General features: G+C 47.8%; 2 protein-coding genes across 4 annotated transcripts in view; one reads left to right on the top strand and one right to left on the bottom strand.

The window, feature by feature from the left end:
* Nucleotides 1–23678, bottom strand: part of lt (vacuolar protein sorting-associated protein light) — a 214925-nt gene extending 191247 nt beyond the window's left edge. Inside the window, exons 1-2 of the mRNA XM_075682740.1 lie at nucleotides 23366–23678; nucleotides 23133–23159 (exon numbers count right to left, since the gene is read on the bottom strand). Of these exons, the coding sequence (XP_075538855.1) occupies nucleotides 23133–23159; nucleotides 23366–23389 (51 nt within the window). The 5' untranslated portion in view covers nucleotides 23390–23678. The remainder of the gene's footprint in view (nucleotides 1–23132; nucleotides 23160–23365) is intronic.
* Nucleotides 23679–23924: 246 nt separating this feature from the next.
* pdm3 (POU-domain protein pdm3) overlaps nucleotides 23925–26646 on the top strand; it is a 149206-nt gene continuing 146484 nt past the window's right edge. For 2 of the 3 annotated variants that reach the window (XM_075682742.1, XM_075682741.1), the window contains exon 1: nucleotides 23925–24726. The gene's annotated coding sequence lies outside the window, so the exon portion shown is untranslated. The remainder of the gene's footprint in view (nucleotides 24727–26646) is intronic. The other variant, XM_075682743.1, reaches the window with a different exon arrangement.

Raw genomic sequence — 26646 nt, 5'->3', positions numbered from 1 at the left:
GCATTAGACAATTCATTTAAAGAGATCAGAAATGACGAATAGCTTCCCTTACTCATTCCCCCTTCCCAACCTCATTATTTCCACTTCTTATCCCACCGAGTGGCCAATCTGTAAGTTACTCTCAAGCAAGTGACAAAGAGCAAAAAGAATGAAAACTACAGCAAAGAAACTACTCACTTTGCAACCATTTCATTGTGGAACGCACTACCTTTTATGGACACAGATTTAATCAACACTAGAACATTTCTTATTAGGTGCCCTGAAATCAAATTGTTAATCTGTTCCATTTTTGTTTAACTATGTGTACTGCAAATGTAAATGCATGTTTAAACTCTCTACTTACGTGAATTTTTATGGTGCATTCAGGTTCCTGCATGTGTACCATTGCTAAACGTGTTTTACTTTTATTTCCTTTTACATTCAAGTTCAATATTGCACATTGTACATTTCTGTATTTCTGTACGCATTGTATATTTTTGCATTTCTGAACATGTACTAGCATGTTGTTCTGTTACTATGGCAAATAATCATGTTAAGTACTTTAATGTTCACTATGCACAGGAAGTCTTAATTCAGTCTATTACTCTGGAACTTCCTTCTCTGCTTAACAACCTGTGATGACAAGATGTGACAAGAATAATAATTTTATTCTGAGAAGGATTACTACAAACCATGGCCTTAAGGCGTTTCATTATGAAAACTATTTGTTATACAATGCACAAGTACTTCACACAGCTGCAGTGACCATTTGTCTTCCACAAAAACAGCATATCATGCTGAGTTGTTCTGCATGATGACACAGCCCATGTCCAGCTTCCGAACTGTTAATGATGGCTAATTAGCCTGTAGGCCACATAAAGAGTTCAAGAGTTCAAAAATGACTCAAAACCAGTGACTGTGAGTTATGGAATCAAGCACACATGGCACAAATACAGTTTCCTGCCGATAGCAGTGGGGACAAATTTTTTTGGGTAGATGAGCGAGAACAATTTTAAAAGAGAAGCTTTTCTTTGCGAACTTTGCCAGGTTTCATGACCATGCATGCAGTGGCTTGGCTGTTTTCTTGCCATATAGGCCAACCAATCACAGTGGAGCATGCATGCCACCGGGTTACTTGCACCACCACCAGATGGAACTCGCCCCCACAGCGCCAGTCGTGGGGGGGAAAGAAAGAAAAGAGTCAGAAAGCTTGCCTTTGTGACAGCAGTGATGGCATTGTATTAGCCTCTCTACAATGCCTGAATAAAGCCTTGCGTGTCCCTTTGTGCAGACATTCAATAAACACAAATTCGTGTTTTGACCCTTTATGCACTCACACAAAGCTTCGCTGTATATAGATTTGAACTTGCTGGATCTCCCGCATCTTTTTTATACCTTCATTTTTATATCACACCCAGTTTTCTGTAGGTCACTAAAATTTGAAATTACCTCACATGACCTCACACAAAAGATGTGTCACTGAAAATAGTTTCTAATGTACTTTTAAGAAAAGCTGCCATTTAAGTTACACATGTGTGACACTTGACATGTGTTGATTCCAAGAGCTTTCTCTAGATATGTCCTGACAGGGTAGCAAGGTTGTGGTGTTTGAAGTGCGCAAGACAGTGCCTAGGTGGAAGAGAAAGAAGAGGACAACTAAGGTTGCTTGTATGGAGGTGAATGCTGTGCCAAGTGAAAGACGACGACATCGAAGAGTTTCAGGCAGGAGAATGTGACATAGGAAAACAAAAATAAGAGAAAAGTGCTCCAATCGGGAAAGTCCACAGAGCTTTCATGGGTCAATCGCTGCTGAACACTGGGCCCCAAGGATCATTAATCAAGAAGAAGTCAATGTACCAGAGGGACAGAAAAGCAAAGCACGCTGGAAGAGGAGGAGGAGAGTTACAGGAAGGCTGCAAGGGTGAAGAGCGGCCACCGGACTGGGAGTTCCGGACCCGAGCCTCCAGGGCTTCAGCCAACTGGGGCCTACTGCCAACCCGTTCCCAGATGTTGCTACTCATCCTGAGCACGGACTGCTACCCGAGGCTGACGAACTTCTGCGCCGGCAGGCAGAGTGCGAGCAGTCGGGCTATGGGCCCAAATTTGCGCCCAGCTGCTTGGCCAAAACGTCGCCTCTATCTGCCCATACCACCAAGCCACCTGTTTCCCATCTCCAAGTCGGAGCTGCTATGCTCTGGTCGCCCGCTAGCGCACTGGTCAACCACGTTGACCTTTTAATGAGATCAACGCCACTTCTTTCGTCGCCTCATCTCCGCCCCTCCATGTCCAACTGTTGCGCGCACTCACACTTGCAATCTGCCCCAACTTGAGTGCTATTGGTACTGTTATAGCTCTGACTGTATTTAGTTTTTTGTTGTGAATTTTTCATTGAGTGTGTTGTATCTTGGAACGAGCAGGTGGCCATGCTTATGAGCACTCCAGCACCACCACTACAGTATAAATAGCCTACCCAAGCAGGGGGGCGTGTCTTCAGATGTTATGTGATGTACCGGCCAGTCGTCGTCAATAAACCTCTTGCACAACTGTCGTCTCTCTAATAATGGCGACGAGGGTGGGATGAACCCCCGGCCATGATGCAGCAAGCAGCAATAGAAATCATGGACAACGATCTGCCACCGTCTTCTAGCCACCAACCGTTTGTCGGGCGCCTGATGGAATTCTGTACCACGACAGGTAACATGGCTATCTACTTCGAGCGGTTCGAGGCGTTTGCAAGAGTGAAGAAGCTGGACGAACAAAGCAAGACGGATGTTCTTATCACGATAGTGGGTGACACCGCGTACGCCACTTTGCAGAACGATGTTTCCAGAGGCTCCTGAAAAGAAGACGTATCAAGAGATAAAACAGGCGCTTCTGAACCATTACGCACCAAAGCGATCGATAGTCATGGAGCGTTACAACTTCCATAAATGCACACAAGGACCCCGGGAGGCAGTTGACTTCATCGTGGAATTGAAGCGGTTGGCAACGAACTGTTTGTTTGGAACGTTTTTAACTGAGGCGCTCAGAGACCAGCTCATCGTGGGTGTGCGCAGCGTGGCTATTCGATGCAAGCTTTTGGCCGCTGAAGACGACAAAGGCCTAACATGGGACAAGGTGTGTGTAATCAGCACGTCCATGGAAGCCGTGGAAAACCACGCGAGGGAGATGCTACCGGGACAAGACGTGAACCGAGAACAAGAGGACGATGTCAAGTGGCAACTCGGCGACAGCGCATTGACTAGGCAACACTGTAGCGACTACGACCACGCGAGGGATGTGCTACCGGGACAAGACGTGACCCGAGAACGAGAGGACGACGTCAAGAGGCAACGCTGCGACAGTGCCGTGACTACGTGATCAACCAGTGACTGTCGGCGACGTGGTACGGCAGCTGCAAGGAAAGGGTCCGCTGACAAAAACAGGATGCGGTCGTGTTTTCGTTGTGGGGGTCGCCACCACCAGAAGGACTGTCGGCACATCAAGGCAAGGTGCTACAGTTGCTCCCAGATGGGACATTTAGCTATTATGTGTAAGAGAAGGCAGAGCAATCTCACCGCAGAAGAGGACGTGTCTAGCTTAGAATTGTATGCACTAGGAGAAAGAGTTGAGCCGTACAAAGTTGATATGAATGTAAATGGGCAAACCATTGCCATGGAAATAGACACGGGATCAGCAGTATCTATTATGCCTGAAAGTGAATTTGTGAAATATTTTGAACATCTGCCATATCAGCCTGCGCAGTTTCGCTTAAGGACATACAATGGCTCAAGCGTTCCCTTGAAGGGCAGTGTCACTGTATCTGTAACTCATGAAAGCAATTCTTTTAGACTGCCGCTCGTGATAGCTGCAAATGAATAGGAGCGCATGGTACCAGCATTGCTTGGCCGAGACTGGTTGAAGCATATTCGCCTAAACTGGTCACATGTTTTGTGAGTGAACACAGTCGCTAAACAAGAGGGGTTGCTAGATAAGTACAACGATGTGTTCACAGGCCCAATTGGAACTATTAAGGTGTTTGTGGGCTCCATTGTTTTGAAGCAGGGAGTGCAACCTGTATTCTGTAAAGCCAGGCCAGTGCCGAACACCCTGAAAGACAAAGTTGAAGAAGAGTTGAAGGAGTTGGAATTGGCCGGTGTGTTGTACCCGGTGCGTGAAAGCCAATGGGCAGCCCCTGTCGTAGCAGTTCTGAAGAGTGATGGAGAAGCCGTCAGGCTCTGTGGTGACTACCATGTGCCTTTAAACCCCTGTATTACGATTGCCCACTACCCACTACCATTGCCTAAACTAGGACAAGGCGTGTGTAATCGCCACGCCCATGGAAGCCGCGGAAAACCATGCGAGGGAGACGCTACCGGGACGAGACATGAACCGAGAACAAGAGGACGACGTCAAATGGCAATGCCAGAAGATGTGATGTATTGGCGTCGTTGGCAGGGGGAACTTGTTTCTGTGTGCTTGATTTATTTAAAGAATACTTGCAACTTCAAATGGATGACCCTTCGCAAGAGTTACTGACAATAAATACATACCTTGACCTTTTCTGTTTCACGCGTTTACCGTTTGGTGTCGCGAACGCACCTGTCAATTTCCAGTCAGTAATGGATCGGGTATTGGCTGGCTTGGAGGGCACAGTGTGCTATCTTGATGATTTTCTCATAGCAGGAAAGATCGAACATGAGTGCATGAGACGCACCCAACAGGTGTTGCAGAGACCATGGAAGCATGGGATACGTTCCAAGACTGATAAATGTCAAGTTTCATAAGTACTTGTTCGGTTGGCAGTTCGAAATAGTGACTGATCGTCAGCCGCTGATGCAGTTGTTTGATCCGAAGAGATAAGTCAAGTAGCGATAGCAAGAGTGCAGCGATGGAAAAATTTCGTGGCTTGTTATCAGTATGTCATCAAGTACAAGAAGGGCCAACAAGTAGGCCACGCAGATGGCTTATCGAGGCTTCCATTGGAAACAACTACAGAGAACAAGGAATAAATTTTTTTCTTGCCTCTATTAGAGGTTCCCTTTATGAAGAAACAAGCAGGGATGAGGTTCTGAGAGCGGTAGTAGACATGACGTGGCGCGGTTGGCCTCAAGAAACGGAAGAGCAATAATGCCCGTATTTTAATCGTCGACACGATTTGTCGATAGAGCAGGGTTGTTTGTTGTGGAAAAGTTGGGTTGTTATCCCGAAAGCACTTGGGCCAAGTGTTCTGTCTTTATTGCATGAGAGCCACCAAGGAATGACGAAAATCAATATGCTGGCACGTAGTTGGATTAGGTGGCCAAATCTTGATACAGAACTAGAAGACATGGTACGAGCGTGCAAGGTCTGTCAAAGTGTACAGAATTCAGCGCAATCAGTACCGGTGCAACCATGGCCAATAGCTACAAACGCTTGGGAGAGGGTTCATTTAGATTTTGCGGAAGTGGATCATTGCTGCTGATGGTAGACGCATACTCAAAATGGCTCGAGGTAAAAGTAATGCACGGCACATCAGCCTTGGCCACGTTGGAGGCAGTAAAGCAGCTTTATGGCGTATGGCCTGCCCAGTGTCGTTGTGACTGACAAATGTCCACAATTTAGATCCAGGGAATTTCAACACTTCTTGGAACAAAACGGTGTAAAGTCACTTTTCACGCTCCCATATCACCCTCAGTCAAATGGTACAGTGGAACAGTTGATGTAGACTACGAAGAGGGGGACCTTGAAATTACAGCTAGAAGATGAAAGTGCCGGAAGGACGCGGTGGTTACAACACCGCATTGATAATTTCTTGTTTTCATACAGGACGACACCGCACTCATTCACAGAATCAGCACCCTGCAAGTTGTTTCTCGGACAAAAAGTCCGAACCAGACTGTCCATGCTGAAACCATGCAGGTTGAAAGGGTGGAAAAACAGAAGCGAAAAAAATAAGCTCACTGCAGATGCAAGAAGGGGTAACAGTTGTGACTTTACGCAAGGCGAAGAGGTATATGTCTGTACTGTTCGCAACGAAAGGGTGAATTGGTGGCCAGGGATAATTGTAAAGAAGGTGACAAAAGTGACGTTGCTGGTATGCGTAGGTGGGGTTTTTAGGTATTGCCATGCCGATCACTTAAGATGTAAAGTGGAATCGCCAACGGCTCCTTGGTCCAACATGACGCTGTCGGAGAACACAGATACCCAAAGCGAGGCACTCCCCGAAATTTTACCTGTAATGGGTGCACTGAACAGTTCCGAGGGTAACGTCTCTTCGTAACCGAGGAGGCAGGGTATGCAGAGCAGGAACAGCTGGTTGCCCGAACGGCTCACACTCGTGCCAAGCACTGGCGATCGGCTGGCCCACTGGTTGCACAGCAGGCATGGAAGAGACGATCTGGCTGGCCTTGTTCTTGTGCTCTTCTTCTTCATTACAGTTACCCCCGGTGAAAAAGCGGAGCCATCCTGGCTACTTATGCCGTGGAGACGAGCGGGTCATAGAATTGTTTCAGGCCGCGCACGTGAACAACATCCCATCCATGGCGGTGCTTGTCGGATGTCGATGTAAGCGGCTCTATGACATAGTTGATAAGAGAGGTCCGTTCGACGATGAGGTATGGTCCATCATACTGCGAGAGAAGTTTTGTCGAAAGTCCAGGCGTGGTAGAAGGCACGAACAACAAGACAAGGGTGCCGGGAGCGAAGTTCGGATTCGTAGCGTCGCCATCCCGATTGGCTTTTTGTCGTTGTTGGTTAGCGGAGGTGAACTTTCGGGCTAATTGACGGCATTCCTTGGCGTATCGGGCGACGGCTGAAACGGGAGCACATACTGACGCGTCTGGTGTATAAGGCAAAACCGTATGAATGGTATGAGAAGGATCGCGACCGTAGAGAAGAAAGTATGGATAAAATCCTGTGGTACTTTGTGTAGCCGTATTATATGCGTACGTGACAAATGGGAGGATGATGTCCCAGTTTGTATGCTGCGATGAAACGTTCATGGCGAGCATATCACCAAGGGTGCGATTGAAACGCCCTGTAAGTCCGTTAGTTTAAGGATGGTATGCCATGGTGGTCCGGTGAACTATGCGGCATTGAGCAAGCAGAGTTTCAACCACCTGCGTCAGAAACACACGGCCTCTATCACTCAGCAGCTCCCGAGGTAGGCCATGACGAAGAATGAAACGATGGAGCAGAAAGGATGCAACGTCACTGGCGGTCGCTGCAGGTAGAGCAGCGGTTTTGGCATAGCGTGTAAGGTGATCAACTGCGACAATAATCCATCGTTTTCCAGCGGGTGTTAGTGGTAGCGGCCCATACAGGTCAATTCCCACACGGTCGAAGGTACGAGCAGGGCACGGAAGCGGCTGTAATAATCCGTGGGCCGGATGAGGCGGAGATTTGCGGCGTTGGCATTGCGGGCACGAGCGGACAAACTTTTGGGCAAAAGTAAACATTCCTCGCCAGTAGTAACGTTGCCGCAGGCGCTCATACGTTTTCAAAATGCCTGCGTGTGCACATTGTGGGTCAGCATGGAAAGACGCACACATGTCGGAACGCAAAGTCCTAGGGATTACCAGGAGCCACTTACGACCATCGGGCTGGTAGTTCCATTGATATAAGAGTTTATCCCGGACAGCAAAATGGATAGCCTGGCGACGCAGGGAGCGGGAAATGGGAGATGCAGGCGAGCCAGAAAGGAGATCCAAAAGAGAGGCCACCCAAGGATCCTTGCGCTGTTCTGATGCGAAGGTGTCGATGTCGACCGAGGATACCGCCTTAATGTTGGAGAGGGAGGCCGTATCGGCTGGCAGCGGAGAGCGGGACAGAGCGTCAGCGTCAGTGTACTTGCGACCTGAGCGGTATATGACGCGTATGTCGTATTCTTGAATGCACAGAGCCCAGCGGGCAAGGCGTCCAGACAGGTCTTTTAAAGAGGATAACCAACAAAGGGCGTGATGGTCAGTAACCACATTGAAAGGCCTGTCGTACAAATAGGGGCGAAACTTCCAGAGTGCCCAAACGATGGCCAGGCATTCTTTTTCTGTGACGCTGTAATTGCGTTCCGCTTTGGTCAGCGCACGGCTGGCGTAAGCAACGACGTACTCGGAGTAGCCAGACTTGCGCTGCGCAAGGACAGCGCCAAGGCCAATACCACTGGCATTGGTATGCACTTCAGTTGGGGCGGTGGGGTCGTAGTGTCACAGTATAGGCGGAGACGTCAGGAGATGGCGTAAGGTCACGAACGCGGTGTCGCATCCAGGAGACCAGGAGGATAGGTCGTTGGCGCTACTTAAGAGTTGTGTCAGAGGTGATATTATCGAGGCAAAATTGCGAACAAAGCGTCGGAAGTAAGAACAGAGGCCGATGAAGGCACGGAGTTCTTTGAGTGTCTTAGGTTTTGGAAATTCTGCCACGGCGCAAAGTTTTCGTGGGTCGGAAGACGTGACCTAGAATCATGAGCTTGCGCACGGCGAACTGGCACTTTTTCAGGTTCAGTTGCAGGCCTGCGTTGGTCAAGGACGTCAACACTTGCCTAAGGCGAAGAAGATGCGTGCTGAAATCAGGGGCGAACACAACGATGTCGTCGAGATAGCACAAACACGTGCTCCATTTTAGGCCGCGCAAGATATTGTCTATCATTCGTTCAAAGGTAGCAGGTGCATTGCATAGGCCAAATGGCATCACATTAAATTCGTATAAACCATCTGGCGTAATGAATGCAGTTTTGGGGCAATCAACTGCTGACATCGGGACCTGCTAGTAGCCCGAGCGTAAATCCAACGAAGAGAAGAATTTAGTGCCTTGCAAGCTGTCCAGAACATCGTCAATGCGCAGTAGAGGGTAGACGTCTTTGCGCGTTATCTTATTGAGATGGCGATAATCGACGCAGAACCGAATGGAACCATCTTTTTTTGTGACGAGAACCACTGGTGATGCCCACGGGCTATTGGAAGGTTGAATGATGCCACACTGAAGCATGTCGTCCACGTGCTCACTGATCACCTGACGCTCCTTGGCGGATACACGGTACAGGCGCTGCCGCAATGGCGCGTTGGAGCCAGTGTCGATGTGGTGGCTGACGGTTGACGAGCGACCCAGAGTAGGCTGAGCGACATCAAAAGAAGAGCGGAACTGGGCAAGTAGGTGAAGAAGCTGGGAGCGCTGCTCGGAAGTAAGGTCATCGACAATGAAAGGTGTGAATAAGTCAGGTGATGGCGGAGCAGATGTGAAAAGAGCACAGAAGTCGGTGAGCTCTGCGTACAAAGCATCCGACACGTCGGTTATAAACATGTCATCAATAGGCTGAACATGCTCAAGTGCTTCGCCGCGAAGAGCCATAAGGGCTGTAGGAAGCGGATTGCAGACAACGATGGCGCTGAAACCGGCTGAAATGTCAAGCGCAGCGAAAGGCAGGGGAACGTTTTTGCGGGCCATGAAGAGTTCTAAAGGAGTGAAGAGGACAGCACCTTCAAAGACAGAGCCACAGAAGACAGGAACAACGGCAGACGAGTATGGCGGTATGGCAATGTCTTCTCGAAGAACTAGCTTAGCGGGAAGAGATGTGGCGCCGACGAGGGGCACGTCACACAGAGGCGATAATTCGACTTCAGCACGTGCACAATTGATGACGGCGTTATTCCGCGAAAGAAAGTCCCACCCAAGTATCACGTCGTGAGAACAGGACTGGAGAACCACAAACTCCACAATATAGAGAACGCCCTGAATAACAACTCTAGCTGTGCATGCTGCTGAAGGCTGAACTGGCTGGGTGCTTGCTGTGCGAAGAGAAAACACAGAAAGTGGCATCGTAACTTTTCGTAAAGCACGAGAGAGGCGTTCGTTTAGGACAGACACGGCTGCTCCAGTATCAATTAGCGCAACGGTAGGGACGCCGTCAACAGTAAGATCGACAATGTTCGAAGGCGACAATGGAGGACTTGTACAGATTGATGGCGATGCAGTTCTTGCCTCCTGAACTGCGGCACTTAGTTTTCCTCTTGCGTGGGTGAAGGGCGCCGACGCATGGGGGACAACGAGCGGCGACGCGGGGAAGGTGAACGATGTGTAAGGACCGGGCGCTCGGCTGGTGGCCTGTTCGACTGCCGACTAAAATAAGTGTCGTGGAAAGGCTGCACGTTGGCGTAGGGAGGCGACTGCACAAACTCATCAGAGTGCAGCATGCGGCGGCGGCAGAGTCGTGCAACGTGGCCGGGAATACCGCAGGCGTAACATATGGGCCTGTTGTCTTGCGTGCGCCAAGGATTAGTAAAGGCAGGAGCAGGTCGATGAACGGGACTATGAACGGGTGGTGGGGGCCGAGGATGTAGTGCAACGGGTGGTTGACAAGGGGGCTGCGCGGCGACGGATGCGTAAGTAAGTGGCGCGGTGGCAGGGTACTGCTGATGCTGCATTGGTAGAGCCTCAGCAACTTGGTGTTCAATAACCCGCCGGAGCGTAGGAGCGAGCTGTGTAGGAGGCTGTTGTGGCAGCGGCTGCTGTAGCTCAGCAAAGGGTAGCAGAGAAAGCTGACGTGCAACTTCCTCCCGCATGAAAGCTTGGATTTGTGTGAGCAAGGAGGAACGATCAGAGAAGGCTGTCATGGAAGAGAGGGCCTCGTCAGCTGCTGAGGGGCGCCTAATCAACTCGCGCTGCCTCCTCAACTCGTTGTAGCTTTGGCCCAAGTTTATGAGCTCTGCTACGGTGCGCGGGCTCTTGGCGATCAACATTTGGAAAATGTCATCGGCGATGCCCTTCAAAATGTGCTTCAATTTGTCATTTTCCGGCATAGACGCATCCACACGTTTGCAAAGGTCGAGAACTTCTTCAATATAACAGGTGAATGTTTCACCGGGTTGTTGCGCTCGCTCTTGTAACCGCTGCTCGGCGCGCAACATGTGGACGGCAGGGCAACCAAAAACTGCAGCGAAACTGGTCTTGAACGCAGACCAGGACTGAAAGCTGGCTTTGTGATTTTTAAACCACAGGTGAGCCACTCCCGCACGGTAGAATATGACGGCATTTAACTTGGCGGTATCATCCCATCGATTGTGCAAGCTCACCCGTTCGTACGTAGCCAACTAGTCATTGACGTCCTGTTCATCCGTACCGCTGAAAACCGCTGGATGGCGTTGCGGGACAGCGCCAGAGCAGGCAACGGGGGGTGGCGTCGGCGTCGGCTGGGGAAAGTCAGGCATGATGGGAGGCAGAGTCCGAGACCAGAGTTCCAGGGTGTAGATGTTCTTGAGTACCCCGCACCTTCCACCAATTGTAATGGGTGCACTGAACAGTTCCGAGGGTAACGTCTCTTTGTAACCGAGGAGGCAGGTGACGCAGAGCAGGAACAGCTGGTTGCCCAAACAGCTCACACTCGTGCCAAGCACTGGTGATCCGGCTGGCCCACTGGTTGCACAGCAGGCATGGAAGAGATGATCTGGCTGGCCTTGTTCTTGTGCTCTTCTTCTTCATTACATACCGAAGAAGGGGGCATTAGAAGCAGTCACGTCCACTCAGCAGGTGGTGCCATTAGCAGAGGGCCAAGCAACCGAACAAACTACCCCACAGCGGCCACTCGGACCGGTGCCCCTGCGGCGATCCACTAGGATCCGGCAAGTACCCGAAAGGTACAGGTACCAGTAGCCAAATAAAGGGAAGAAAGGTGTTGTATCTTGGAGCCAGCAGGGGGCCGTGCTTGTGGGCACTCCAGTGCCACCAGTACGGTATAAATAGCCTACCCAAACAGGGGGCGTGTCTTCAGATGTTATATGATGCACCAGCCAGTCGTCGTCAATAAACCTCTTGCACAACTGTCGTCTCTCTAATAGAGTGTTTATTTTATGTGTTTCTATTTACATTAGTTGTATTAAAAGCTTTGTGTGCATTTTGCAACAAACGGCTTTGTCCTCAGTTGAGTTCTTGGAGGCTATGCCTCAGGGAACCATCTACAACAACTAAAGAAAATAACCTGCATTACAAAGGTGATGCACGTTTCATTCCATTGTAGATTAGTAGTACGAAATTTTTGTCATGTGCAATGTTGCCCAGTGTATGGGCACATGCGTTTTATGCACTTTGAGCAGCATGTGATCATTGTCAGATGCGCTCTTGTTGTCTCTACTTTTTCTTTGTCTCAGTCATGTTTTTGAGCTTTAAACCCTGAATTGCAAGATCGATTTGTAAAATCACTATGGGAGTTCATGTGCAAGGCCATCAACAACAGTAGGCAATGTATGTTTTTAATGACTGCCACCAGTGACCTTTTCCTCTGCTTCTGCATGCTGAGCTCATGCTTGTGATTAAAGTTCATTCTCTCTTTCTATAGGCATGCAGAGGTAATGCAGCAATAAAATTTCTCACAGGTGAAAACAGGACTCAGACAGAAATGGCAAAAACATTTAACCTATTCATTCCCTTCTACAGTCATAACTGATAAAAGGGGCCCTGCAACACACCAGGACAAGGTTGTTGAGCAGCAGGAATGGCATTGCCTCCATGTGGTGATTTTGTATATTTGTAGACAGGCCGAGACGAAGGAGAGTGCCGCTATTATGATTGGTTGAAAATGTAATGCGCAATTTATTGGTACTTTTGACAGACGGCACTCATACCATTTTCAGTGCACTCGCACAGTGTCACACGTTTGGCTGGGGAAAATACGACATGAGTGCGCACCACCATGCCACTGCAGAGATCAATGGTGGAGAGCGGTGCAAACCCGTCGAGAAGTGCGCGCCAGCAGACAACAAAGAGTGGGCCATTCAGTTCAGGCATCATTTTGTAACAGGCGGTGAGACAATGAAACCCGTGTCTCTGTGTGTCTCGGACAAAATAATTTTGCTGCTAGAATCCCGTAGCTCATCGGTCAGCGAAGACCAGGCAGTTGATCATCACTGTTAACCAGGAGCCCCGACATGAGCAGCCGTTGAAGATAAACATTTTCACGACTGGTGTAGCGGTGTCATACAATGATGAGGTATGAAGCTCCAGCATCGGTTTCTGCGTTTGGTGTTGTAACATTAATTTCCATTGTTTCTTTTCATTTTTCAAGAACACTTCAGACTAAGTCAGGTTACATGCAAGGCAATGACAGAGCTGTTCGCAGCCTCATCTCAGTACCCCAAGAATCATTCGAATGGCAAGAATCACTGTCACTACCTATCTGAAGCATTTGTGATCAGTAAAATGCTTGACTTTGTTCACATTGCTGCAAATTTCACTCGTCTGGCATGTAGCGAAAAGTGAAACTCTGGCGGTGTTTGGCATAATTCCTGCTGCACTGCCACGGTGGCTCAGCCAAAGGTACCATATGTTCGCACGATATTGAAAGTACTGCAAAAGAACTACGGCATTACATTTTACAACGATTTTAAGTTTTGCAGAGCCACGGACGAAGTGTTGTGACCACAGGTATGGCACATTGCATGCCGAGCACTTTGGTGTGCCAACGGCCACCTCATGAAATGCTGTTGTAACCATAAATGTGATGCCATGGTCCTTGAGATTCAACCATGCACCCTCCGATCGCGATGGGAAGCTATGGAACGTCATCTGCAGGCTGAGCAAGATCGCCCCATCCACGTACCACCACTGCTTTTGCTTAGCAGTGACAACCTTTAATGTGCGCCACTTTTCCCCGATTCGTCCCTCGCACCGATTCAACTTCCACAATTTCTGCTCTTAGGGTTTCTGTTTCCAGGTGTACTGCTTCCAGAATTTTCAGTTCCTGAATTTTTGCTTGTTGCACACTCGCACTTCTACGCAGCAGCAACGTTACTCCCGCCTAAAACCAGAAGCTGGGACCATGCAAGTTTCGCTTGACACTGGAAGCTGAGCCAGTGAGCGAGGAAAGAGCATTGAGGAGAAAAGTAGATTGGCGGTACTTAACGTGGTTGGGGAAAACATGTATGGAGGAGCTCTAAGCTGAGAAGGCTTGGCAACCACAGCACACCGAATCCCGCAAATGCCCTGCTCCTATTGGGCCGTGAAGATTCGAGTGGAGGGCAACACTCACTTTTGCTTGCATCTTCAATTTTTTCTAACCAGTAACTTGGGTTTGTGTGGGTCGATTTTCATAATTCCTATTGCTCTATGTTCTATGGCATCTTGGGGATATATCTAGAGCAATTATAATGACCCGAAAACAGCATTGCAGGGCCCCTTTAAGAATGTTCTTGTTTTGCAGAAGCCATCTGGCATTGGCAACAATTGAACAAGGAGACAGCACAGGCTAGACATTGGCAGCAAAAGTGGCAAAAGCACTACAATGTGCCTGAAACAGCGAATTGTGAATCATCAAATATAGTCAGACACTTTCACACTCTAATTTAGGCAAGACTGTTTCTGTTGCAAGCTAGCATGCATCTTGTCGACACTAAAGTGTGACAGTAGGGCTATTTTTTACAGCGTAAGCTGTTATGGGCTCATTCCAATACCCATATTGGCTGGTGTTATTGTCCATCGTAGCTATTGCCAGGCTCCTACCCACTATAGGGGATTGGCCAAGAAATGCTAGGATTTTCTTGAGGAAGACAAAGAAAGGAGAGTTATAAAAAATGCTAGAATGAAAGAACATATATGACATACCTGACTAAATCAAGCAAGCTAGGTGACTGTTTGTTGCCACCCTCTTTATAGGGGATGCCAATAAATATTAACCAGCATCATTACCATCACATTGTGCTACTTGTCACATGATGTCAGATGTGTGCTGCCTAGCGTCAATATGTGAACATAATAGCTGCATATTATTACACCAGGTGGCGCGACATGTAGCAGCTTCATAGGTAGCGAGCGGTACAAGGTAGCTTGTGTTTCCTATCAGGTATGTGGCTACTACCCACTATGGGGTTTAAGCCAAGAAATGGATGGACTGTCTTGAGCAAGACAAATAAGATTGCCTCTTAAAAAAGGCAAGGGATGTGACGTGCACCGCATAGTCTCGATACCTATGTTTATTCTTCGGGGCACTTTACGGCACCTCCTTGTAAGGTACAAACTGTTGATGAAGAAGTGAATAGTCAAGCTATGCATGCAGCTACAACCAGGCAATGTCAGGCTCAGCAGACCGCTGTGCAAAGAGCAGCACAAGCTGTAGCTCACCATTCACATCGGGCGGACAGTTCAGATCATTCGCGTGAAAACAACGCAAAAAGACTTTGCCACAAAAACCCTCTAGTGCGTGCTGCCAAAAGTGAAGTGCCCACGGAGCCGCTCCTCCAGCCTACACTGTGACTGTGCTGGGTGTGCCACACTGGCCTATGACTTTCTTTGTACTTACACTGGCTACACAAGTGTAGCTAGTGTAGGAAGTCACCATTTCTTTTTTATTAGTGTAATCATGTGCCCAAGCTAAAGGGAGGAGCGATTTCGTTTATTGGAACCCGACCACACAAAGCGAAGAAACATGAAAGAGGTACAAGAGAGGACAGAGCCATCCTGGAGAAAGCAGACCAATGAAAGGAGCACCCTGATTGCCGGAAGGGAGGCATGCCGTAGTAAAGAAAATGCAAAAAAAGAAAAACTATAAACTTGAAACATGGCAGAAACATGCAAGAGTGGTGGCCTTACGCTGACGGTGTGAATATATGAACACAGAATTGCCGCCATAGCAGTAACAAGTCCAGGAGCCATCCCTCTTCATCAGCAAACGCATACACTCTGAGCAGCGCAACAACGCCTAGTAATGAGCACATTCTGAAGCATGCTAACAAAAAACTTAGACTGAGGGAGACTGAGACCCAGGGAGAGGAGAAAATATGCTTCAAGGAATGCACAACAGATGGCAGAACCACCTCGGAGCTTGAAATTTTGTGTTACTGCGCCCATCCGAGTGCAGAGAGTGGAGAACATATGGGTGCATCAGTGACACTCAAAGGATTGATTTAGCGAGACCGTTTCAGCAGGTGAAACTGTGAGACCCAGGACAAATACTATTTCCTGAAAAATGCTCAGAAGCACCAGCCAAACTGGTTCAGAGCAGCTCCTTTCGTAGCTGGTCAAATAGTGGCCAAGTTTTTCACTATTGTTCCAAACCATGCAAAACAATTGTGCACTCAGTACCTAAAAATATATATACAAAAGATTGTGTCTGACAGATCACAAGGCTTTCATGGTTGCGACTTTCCACAGCTATGTCATAATACTATTCAGATTAAGACAGCTGCATACTTTATTCAGATTACTGCTCAGTTCCCAGCTTGAAGGGGCCCTAAACCACTTTTTATCCAAGAGGAGAAATGCATTTGAAGTTAAAATAGGCTATTTCAGAAATACTTTGCCACAAAAAGTACTTCAATGCGTTCAAGAGAAGCAGAGTTATTGGCAATCAAACACGGCCTTCGCAGTGCTTCCGCTCCTCCTTCAATGCCTTGCACACAAAGACTACAGCGGAGTGGGGCGTGCCCACAACTCTCCGCCTCTTAGATGTCACGATGAGGTGCAGTTTAAATTTGATTTTGGACGTTCACGCAGATGCCACTACTTCCGATTTTTCCCCTACGACCTGCCAAACGTAAGCCAAATGTAGTTGTCCTCAGTGAGCTGCAGTGTGCTCAGCCATAGACTCATTGCGGCACCCCACGGCGGCTGTGGTATCTATGCCATACAGCTGACTGCAGCTACATGCAACTATAGTGCGCATGCACAGCATTTCCTTTGTGCACGGCAGGGCTTGAGTGTATGCTCGTGCCCATAGGCTATAGGCTGAACATGCTATGTGGTGGGGACCAGCTTTGTCCGCCACCAGCTTGATCGACGAATAGTAGTCACATCCAACTTGCACATTTTTTGAAGCGCTATCAATTAGTTTGCCAAGGTGTCTAGCCAGGAACGGCCCGGACTGAGCTCACACTGGCAAGCGTGTGTGTAGTCTGACCTTAAGTTTCATGTAGTTCAAGGCTAGTTCAGCGTTCAAAACTAGTCGGAGTTAGCAAGACCTACCAGCTATGACGCCAATAAGTAGAGCGGCCAAAGTTTAATTCCTATGCGGGTGGCCGTGTGTGAGCAGACGGTAGTCGGCTTCTTCCGGAAGTATGTAATTATTATTGAAATTCAACAGCACATTTTCACTTACTTCAGCACGTTTATTGAACTTTACCAATAAATATACACAATAACAGCAGGAAGAAGTGCACTGATCCAAACATCCTCCTTGATTGATGCCAGTTATTGACCGATAGCAGCTGTGTACGGGAATCCACTTTATTACAAAATAGAGTGTTCAGAAGAGAATCAGGAGCAAACTTCTGTTGAAAACAGAGTTTGAGAGAAAAGTGATTTCGTGCTCCATTTGAGAGCTCCATGCGCCGTGTATGACAGTAAAACTTGGCTGAGATATTCACACCAGCGCATGCTATCTGCGGACTGCTTTTTCGCCAAGCCAGAGGGGTGGTTCAGGACCCCTTTAAGGCAATAAGGTTTCCAATTATTTTAAGTGGTTACAAATGGGAATGCTGAATTACTCCAGTTGGCTTGCAAAATCGCACGATGAAACAGGACACAAGCAAAGAAACAAGTACAATAAACATGACACTACTTCCAACTGGTGTTTATTAAAACACTAACAAAACACATACCCCGAAAACAAAGATATTAGGCAGACAATAGAACATGTTGTCGTCAATGTGGTTAAGGCCATGCATGTGCAAGGTACCAGAGTTTTATTTTGTTTGATAACGATAAGGAAGAACTGCTGATGCTGTCTTTTCCTTTAGAATGAATTTCCGCTGGTTCTATAATTTCCAGTGCGCACCTGTCCCCGTCAAAGCAACTAATGATAAAATTATGAAAAAGTGGCAAGCACCCACATTGTCCACAGCGTAGTGACAGGTTGTTATTGCCTTCTTTGCGGACTAGATTATCCTGCTCATTTACGTGGTATATTAGGCATCTGCTAGCTATAGCTCAGGCCGACCTTTCTGCCTTTCTGTAAATAAATTTCTCATTCTCTAGGCATCTGCCCATTTGAATAAAGTAATTTTAGCCACACAAGTGTGGGATGAGGTAAAACCAGCTTACTGAAGAAAAGTTCTGCAGTTAGCACCACTAATCACCGCAAACAGTATGTTCAATGTCCAAGTGGCATGCATGGTCATTGAACATACCGTCTATGGTGATTAGTGATGCAAGTTGCAGAGCTTATGTTTGATAGACAGGTTTTCCTGCATGCTGTTCCAGCTTCACAGGGGCAATTATGGCAATGATATTCCGAAGGTGAACACTATGTCGGCACTGCATTCTTGTCGTTATTGAACAAAAAAATCTGGTACCATACACATGTGCCTTAACCACATGACAACATTTTCTGCTGTGTCTGCTTGGTATTATTTTGCTTTTTTTGGCATGCTCTTGTAGCAAGTAGCGCATCTGGTACAAAATATAGCTGCTTAGCCTACAAGGAATAATGAACACTGGAAAGTGCGAACATACAAAACAACATATGGCCAACAAACACTATGAGACAAGTTACCCAGACTACTGAATACACTAGAGAAAAACAAGTTCAATTTAGAGAGTGTAACTATACAAAATAATTATGCATTCTCTTCAAGCCCCTATAATCTATTTTGAAGTTCTTTTCAATTCATTTCAGTTCTTTCTAAAATGTCGCGATTTATTCATTATGCACCTTCCTGTTGTTAATATTATTACATCCCAGTGCAAAAAAGACACATGGAGATCTCAAAGAAAAGAAGAGGAGAACAACGACAGTGCAGCAGCAATTCCTGCTGTTTGTAGCCGGCTTCAAGGTTTAAATAAACCTTTTCCCCCTACTCATAACAGTTTGGTGGACATGCAGGGTACACCTTGTAATGGGGTAGCCTATTCTGCTACAACTTCGACAAAGCTATCGACTTGCCAGGCTTCCAGCACCCTCACCTGACATACCTGAAGAAGCCTGCCAGATTCCTGAAGACTCTGACCAGTACTACCCCGTGCCACTCCCTTATAGAGGAAAAGCTGTAGAAGATGTCGATGAGTTGCTCACCAACTACAGAAGATTGAGCCAGTCTCATAGTTGGGACACAATGCACAATTGTCCAATATTGTGGTTCCCCATACCGACACAGCACTGCTCTGGTATGGGGAACTTTATGGGAACATACTTACCTTATGTGTTTTGTCCGGGAGCTCAAAACATGTTTGGGGGACTTCAGCACAAAACAGGAACATGCTGAACAGATGCTTTCGCATAGGGACCAGGTTCCCGGCTAGACCTGTGCTACTTATATTGAAGAAGTGCTAAAACTAGACAAAATAGCCAACTCTTGAATGTCCGAAATGATAAAGCTGGACATTTGTTGAAAGGAGTAGGCGTTTAAAAATTTCCGATCTGCAAAGAACGCTTGAATTTCTTGACCGACGTCACTCGTCACTTCAGAACCTTTGAAACGCTGAAGATGCAACAGATAACGCTGAAGTTTGGTTGCTTGGTTAACATCACAATGGTGGCGAGTATGGACACAAGCTCGTGTATTGACCTTCCGTCAACCATACGGCAGATTGTTCATGAGGAGTTGCTTGGCCAAGAAGAGATGTCCCATCCCACACCAGGCATCGCTGATCACCACACAAGATGACAAACACGGCCATTTCAACCAAGTGGCAACCGATGGTTTACACAGCGACTGTCAAGTATAGATATACCCCACAGACGAGAAGGACCAGGAGCTATCAAGATTCTGACTACGACCGAAGCCCTCGCCGCATGCACTCTTCCAGGTGGCCAATGCCTAGCCATGATGAATTTGATTCATCTGCTGGCTATGCAGTCGACACGAACGTGAGTGACTAGATTGAGAAGCACTGAAATTTTCGGCCCATGCCGGTGTGTTCCCAATGTGGTGTTGCGGGCCATATAGCAAGGTTTTTTAATCGCAAGGACGACATTTCCTACAAGGCCAACTCAACTTCTATACACCTCCTCTTGGTCAGCTGGCACTCCTCTCGGCAATGATTACCGACAGAGAAGCTTTCAGATCTGCTTGCCGACACCTGACAGGAGTTTGACGCCTCCACTATCCTCCCGTGAACCCTGATTACCTCGATCTCCATCGCCACTGCATCGCTCTGCCTCACCTTCGCAACCAGAAAACTAGCTAGCGCAGCCGATGTGGGTGAGGTCGCTTGACACACGCTGTCAACAGAAATACCCCCTGCACTTATTACAATTAGGAAGAAAGTGCACGCACTTGTTGATGGTGTTTCTACAATGGCTTTAGTGGATACCGGAGCAAGTGTATCTGTAATCAATCTCACTTTTAAAGGTCTCTTAGGGATCAAAGTTGTATTTTGGTGGGACCAAGCTGTGACATTTTGTACAGTTACCGGTGAGTCATCGCGTCCACTTTGTGTGTGCCCTGCTGAAGTATCCTTCGGTGGTGGACCTTTTGCGACGGAATTTGTAGTTTTTCCCCGATTGACACACAAAGTGACTTTGGGCATCGACATTTTGTGACAGTGCGGTGCAACTGTCGATTGCTACGTGGGCGATGTTTTCGTTGATGACCATGTTTTGTACTGGCTCAGAGGAGACGTGCAATCACGGTGAACTTCTATCTCTATAGATACTAGAGAGGTTTAGAATAGGGGCCCTAATAGTTTGGGGCCCCAAAGAGCTTTGCGGGTGTTAGCGTTGGGGCACGCAGGAGTGAAGAGGTTTAGAATAGGGCTTTGCGTTTGCGGATAGCGTCTTACGCTGATAGTGCTGCTACGGCGTCAAAGAAAAGCTATTAGAAATTATGAAATAAAATATACCATTTTATGATAACAATAGTACTTTTGACATTCGTTTAATTAGAATTTAGAAGTTATTCTGCAAGCAGCAACCAATTAGTTGCACTTAGTTTTGAATAACCAACTTTCCGTGGCTTCACCAGCCAAGCTAAGCCGTGTTAGGCCTATGAGCCATAAAATCCACAATCGAATTCGGAATCAGCTGCATCAATCTTCATAACAAACACTAGTTGAGAGAAAGCGATAACCGTAATCACTTCTCCTAGCTTACGAACTTCATATGAAACTGAGCTAGCGGCAATCTCGGAGAGCCGTCCTTGCGGGAATGAGGCTTATTCCACCAACCCTATGAGGGTCAGTGTAGGGCTGGATACCTTCCTCATGCCTCAGCACTTGAGTGACTCTCTGGCACTGCCGAGGAGAGAGAGCGAAGAAGCGACAGTGGCGATTCTGAAAGGCGTTCCTTGCAGGACGAGGTTTGTTTCAGTAGCCCGAACAGTTTAAAGGAGGCACTGAAAACCTTCCTCGTACTACCGCACTTGGGCGACGTTCCGGAATTGCCAAATGGAGAGAAGCCCATGGTGGTCAGGCAGGACAGGAACCCGGCGCTCGAGGGTTCTTGTCACACATATGGTGAACCCCTGGCAGCGAAAAATTGGTTCAGGCGGCGGAGGATCAAAAGAGTGAAGTATTTGGCGCATCGAAAACTCGCGAAAGACGCCACACCACTGTGTGCGAGATAGAGGGACAGGCCATCGCACAGAGCCGAAAAGGGTTCGTTGTGGCGATAATGACAGGAGAGAGCACGTCTCTGTGAGTAGGGGTGCGGTGGAAAAATTAAACTGTGCATGAATTCAAATTTATGTGCAGCAGGAGTTGACCGACAATGACTCGCCTTCCCCTTTTTTTTTCACTCTCTTTATGCCCATTGCAAATTGTATATATTTGCGCAGGCTCCAATAAAGGTGTTGTTGGCAGTCAGCGCTCGTCCTGTGTCCTCCCTTGTCCGTGTTTTTTGGCGCTGTTTTAAATACGAAAAATTCAACTAGGCTGAGACATGCGCATCAGAACCGGGCCAGTCGAATAGTTACTGAATGAGAGTGCGCCGCGAGAGTGAGGACTAAGGGAGAATGAGTATTCTTACCGTGCTTACGGCCTCGTTCTTAATACATAGTTCAGGACAGGTTTGAGCAATTAGCAATGATATGGCTGTCACCTGTCAACAGCACAAACTGGCGTGTCCAAGCCGGAGACGCGCTCAATGCGATGATCCGGCCATCGCCTGTCAGAGTACGATCGGAGTCGGCGAAAAGGGCAACCTACCTCCGGATTGGTGGGACCTGATGTCATCGGCCTCCTGACACTGGACTGGGGGATGTGATTAAATAATAATCACGCAAGGCATAAAAGGAGCTACGGGCGGCGGGAGTGAGCGGCGACTACCACTTCATCATCAACTTTTCTGTTTTACTTTGCATTTTCTTGTACCTATGTAAATATATACATGTCTGTCTAACGTCCTGAATATCGGACCCAGCCTCACATTCACTCACTCCTCCACGAGGAAAGAGGATCCCAGGTATTCGAACACCCCAGTCGCAACACTGCCGCCTTGGTCAGGGGCTCTGCAGCTGCTGGGGACTGAGGACCGTGGGTTAATTGTAGATATCATCTGGGAGGTTGTGGCCGGACACTGCACCAGGGAGGCCAATTCCTGTTCTGGTGAGGGAATGTCTTTGTTCAAGCTTAGTGGGCCTTGCTAATTTGGTTGTACCTGGATTAGTATAGGCCCACTCACTCTCAGCATCTTTCGCTGATGTCAGGCATCACTTTAAGCCTGCAGATGCAGTGCACTGGAGGATGTCAAATTCAGATACACCATCGTCAGAAAAAAAAAAAAAAAAAAGAACTTAGTGTATGGCCATGGACGAATTATGGTCTACAACTGTTGCAGTTTTATTTGGTTTGGTGCTTGTCTCTTATCTAGAATAGCCACATTGGAAATGGTGCCTTAAACGTGGTTTATAATTTTTATTTTGTATTTTCAGTTCAGTAACATTTATTATGTATATTCTGTTATGTACAAATTATCCTGCACCATTTGTTGCTTGCCGTCCTTGTTACCTGGGTGTGACGGGGCTTTGCAATGGAGCTTTTAACCCCGTTACCTTCACCATTAGGCTGCATTTCATGTACTGAAGAAGTGAAATAAACTAAATCAAATAAAGGTTACCGGTGCAGTTATTATAACTGGATGCAGACGGAGAATTAAATGGCTCTGGGACTGAGCTGGAAAAGGCAACACGAAAAGTAAAAATTTCAATAACATCAAGCATCTTCTAAGGTACCTGATTTCAACTGAACGCTCCCCTTCGAACAGGTGCAAACTCCTATTAATACTGCACTCGGCTAATATGCTGGCTCAGGAATTAAGCGTGAAAAAAAAAAAAAAAACTTACCTCCTCCTCATCGGACAGCTCCTGGTCCTGTCACAGAAGAGATCACCATAAGGAATGTTACCCACTGATGTATGAAAACACATTGCTGAAGTCAAGGGCATTTGTAAACAGTAATACGATCTGCCCGCGCGATTGTCATTTCGCACGAGTTAACTTTATGGCGCATTCCTCCACAGAAACCGTTTCAACTTTACTATATGTGTACTAGATAAGAAGAACGGGGCAGTACTTACCTGCTCCGCGCTATCGGCTTCCATTTCTGTGAATCTTTTTATTCTTAACGAGAAGGAAAAAGGGACCGCAGACTCAGCTCGGCCGATCAGTAGCTGACATAACTTTGCAATGGGCACTAGCACGTCGCGTTTGGAAGTCGACTGAAATCACAGTTTAGGATGTCCGTGAGATGCCGTACTCGGGTTGACAGCAAGTGTACAGAAGAAATAAATGACGCATGGGAGCTGACACTGCCTGCGGTCCTCCCTGTAGTCTAGTCAGTTTCGTGACAAGCGGACACTCGCAGCTGTGAGCACACGTGACCGACTGTCATGGCTACAGTTGGCTTGGCGATCGACTAACGAGGGCTAGAATCCGTAATAAAAATTTTACTAACTTATCTACAGAAAATTTCTAGCAGGGACTTCAAGGTGTCTCTCGGTACTCGCGTAAAAATCAGAAACTCTTGGTGGCATCAGCACAATAAGAGCGGTTTCTATGCAGCAACTGCAAGTGCCGGGACGTTGTTTCGTTTTTATTTGTTAGGAATAAAAAGCATATGATAATCGAAAGTACAGCTTGCTTTGTCCCGATAAGAACGAGCGCATTACGGCGCAAAAGTGTTCCGGATTGTCATCCTGCAAAAAGCGCGCCCGTCGGAGGTAGATTATATGTTTAATGAAGCTACATATTATGCTGGAATGCAGAGTTTTTCTGGCCACGTGCTATCAGCAACGCCTTCTCGAAGTGGAACTCTTTGTTGTCGCGCGCGCGTGCGTGATTGATGTAAGGGGGCCGTATACTAATTAGAATATATTATTAATTACTCGTCTGCAATTACGCGCCTGTTGATCCGATGCGCGCTGTTGAAAATAAACGTTGTTCGCGATTCCCGCACTGCCCTCGTGGACCTGGGCATGGGTGAAATGTGACGAGCTCGTTCCGCGATGCACAGTCGGCGCGCGGATTTCAGCTACGCCGCGCGTAGAGGCATCGCCACCGACCTCGGCCAGCACACAACAATGTCGCGCGCGCGGCCGGCCTAAAGCTGGGCGTCCCCGCAGCGAGCTGGGCCGCTTTCACCTCCGTGCATCACGTCGCGACCACGCCGTGGAATATTGTTGGACTCTGTGGCAGCGGCGGCGACTCCGAGAGTGCGACGACGCCGGTGGGAGAAGTGATCGCAGAAATCGGGCCTCGTTTATTATCATAATTTATAAGTTGCGGCGGGGGTTGGCAAGCCCGCGCGCCGCCGCAGTGCTTCGTCGGGGCGGCCGGAGTGGAGCAGCGCGGCGACGTTGACGGAGGGACAGCGCCGCCGCAGGCGCCCGCGGGGGCGCAAATTGCGGTGGCTGCTCATCAGCGGCAATTAGCATCCGTGGTGAGTCGATGCCGTCCGCGGGCGGCTGCATTCGAGTTCCTGATGCAGTGGCGTGCGTGCGCGCGCAGACGCGATCGCTGACCGTTATCATAATTTATCGCTGGGTGCCCGCGCGACGCGCCTGATCGCAGATGCGTGCGCGGGGTGCAGCGCGTGCGCTTGACGCTTCCGGCTGTCCCAGAAGAGAAAGGCGCGCGCTGCCGATGCTTCCTCGTTGAAGGTGGTGGCATGCAATTAGCGCGACCGCATCGCGGTCGGTGGCAGACCGGAGACGCAATATTTGCATAATTTATCTTGCATCCCGCGGAGAATGCGCGCATTGTTTCTCCTCGGCACGTGCGACAATGTTTGTGCTTGCGCAACTGAAGAGGCAAGGGCTCCGAGCGGTGCGACGCCTTTGTCCGCGCGGGACCCAGCCTAGACTCGTCCCGTGTGGGTACCCGCGACCATCGCCGCGCCTGAAAGTTGCGGGAAGTCGCTGTCGCGCGTGTTTGTTGGCGAATAACTTGGCCCGCTGGTCAGCTGCTTTACTCTTACGAGCGCCTGAAGGCGTCGCTGCGAAAATGGGAACCTGAAAGAAGACTGCTGCCATCGCGCCTGTCAGTTGCGCGGCTGAAACCACAAAAACATCTCAAGAGCTTCGCTGTTAGACATTCGTTCGACAGGGTGCCTTGTGGGGAGGAAGGCGCTTGCGTTCAATTTTTGTGCACGGATTCACATGCGTTGCCTTTAGGTGAAGTAAACCGTTAGGTTCCAAGGCTCCTCGCCTGCACCGAGGGCCTCTTAACATTAGTTGCAAGTTGTTTGTAACGAGCAGCTGCTATCAGCAAAAGGTGGCTGCAGCGGAGAAGCTGCGCTAGACCGTAGTGGCGGCACCAAATGTACTTAAAAATAATAAAAATCTCGTCGCTTTCCCGCGTGTTTCAAAACGTTGTGCAGCGAGCATGCAGAAACTGACGAAGTGCGGAGTGTGACAGCAGTGGTCGGAGCAAGAATAAGGGCCTTGTCATGCTCGACCTTCATATTCTTAAGACCAATGGTTTCTGAATAAATTACACTACAGTGAGCTGGATTAATTATGCGGCGTGGTCACACTAGCCGTTGTATTTTGTGTTTAACCAATTGGGAGGTTAGTAATCTAGCTGTTCTTCCCACTTGGCATTTTCGTGTGACTCTTAAAAAAATGTTAAGTACGCCATCAACATGTGGATTGGAGCACAGGCACATGGACATACATAATGCTGTTTGAAGAGTAGTGTATTCTCAATCCTATCAGTTACAGCTGCGCATGAGAGATACTTTTCTGAAACAAACTGAAATAATTCTACATAAAATATGCCAATTAATGTTTTTAGCATTATTTTTGAACTTTTGCCCACTAAATATATTTTTTGGTAACATTATATTGCCGAACAAACTTACTGCATTCATTGCAGCAGTTGTCATCACAAAGTTTAGTATCATTAAATGTGTGCATGCAGCAACAAGTTCCAATATAATGGCGCTAAGAAACTTAAGGTTCTAGACAATTACCTATGTTAACCTTGCATGCATGGCGCAGATATAATGCTGGGAAGAAGCTATCAAACAAAATCTCGAAGTTAGGTTTTGCTGTGCCTTGTTCTCTTCTGAAAAATAACAAAACAATATTTTTACTGCAAACTCTATGCATATATATAGTGTGTTTAATTTACAATAAACAGACATTGCAAATCTGTTAGAAGGCTGCCTTTAAGATAGCCCTGCAGCACCATTTGTGAAAGGTGCAGAATGTGTCTAGTAATAAGGCACATCTCCTCACAAATCTTTTCCAACAAGGAGTTTTCGAATACATTTTGTATGAATTAAGTTATCAGCAATCAAGTGCTGTCACTGCCACGACCCTGTGGTCTTTCCTTCCTTTTCACTGTACATGTGACA

The sequence above is a fragment of the Dermacentor variabilis genome, chromosome 2 (genome assembly GCF_050947875.1).
Source record: "Dermacentor variabilis isolate Ectoservices chromosome 2, ASM5094787v1, whole genome shotgun sequence".
NCBI classification, from domain to species: Eukaryota; Metazoa; Arthropoda; class Arachnida; order Ixodida; family Ixodidae; genus Dermacentor; species Dermacentor variabilis.
This window is presented reverse-complemented; position numbering and strand designations above follow the sequence as displayed.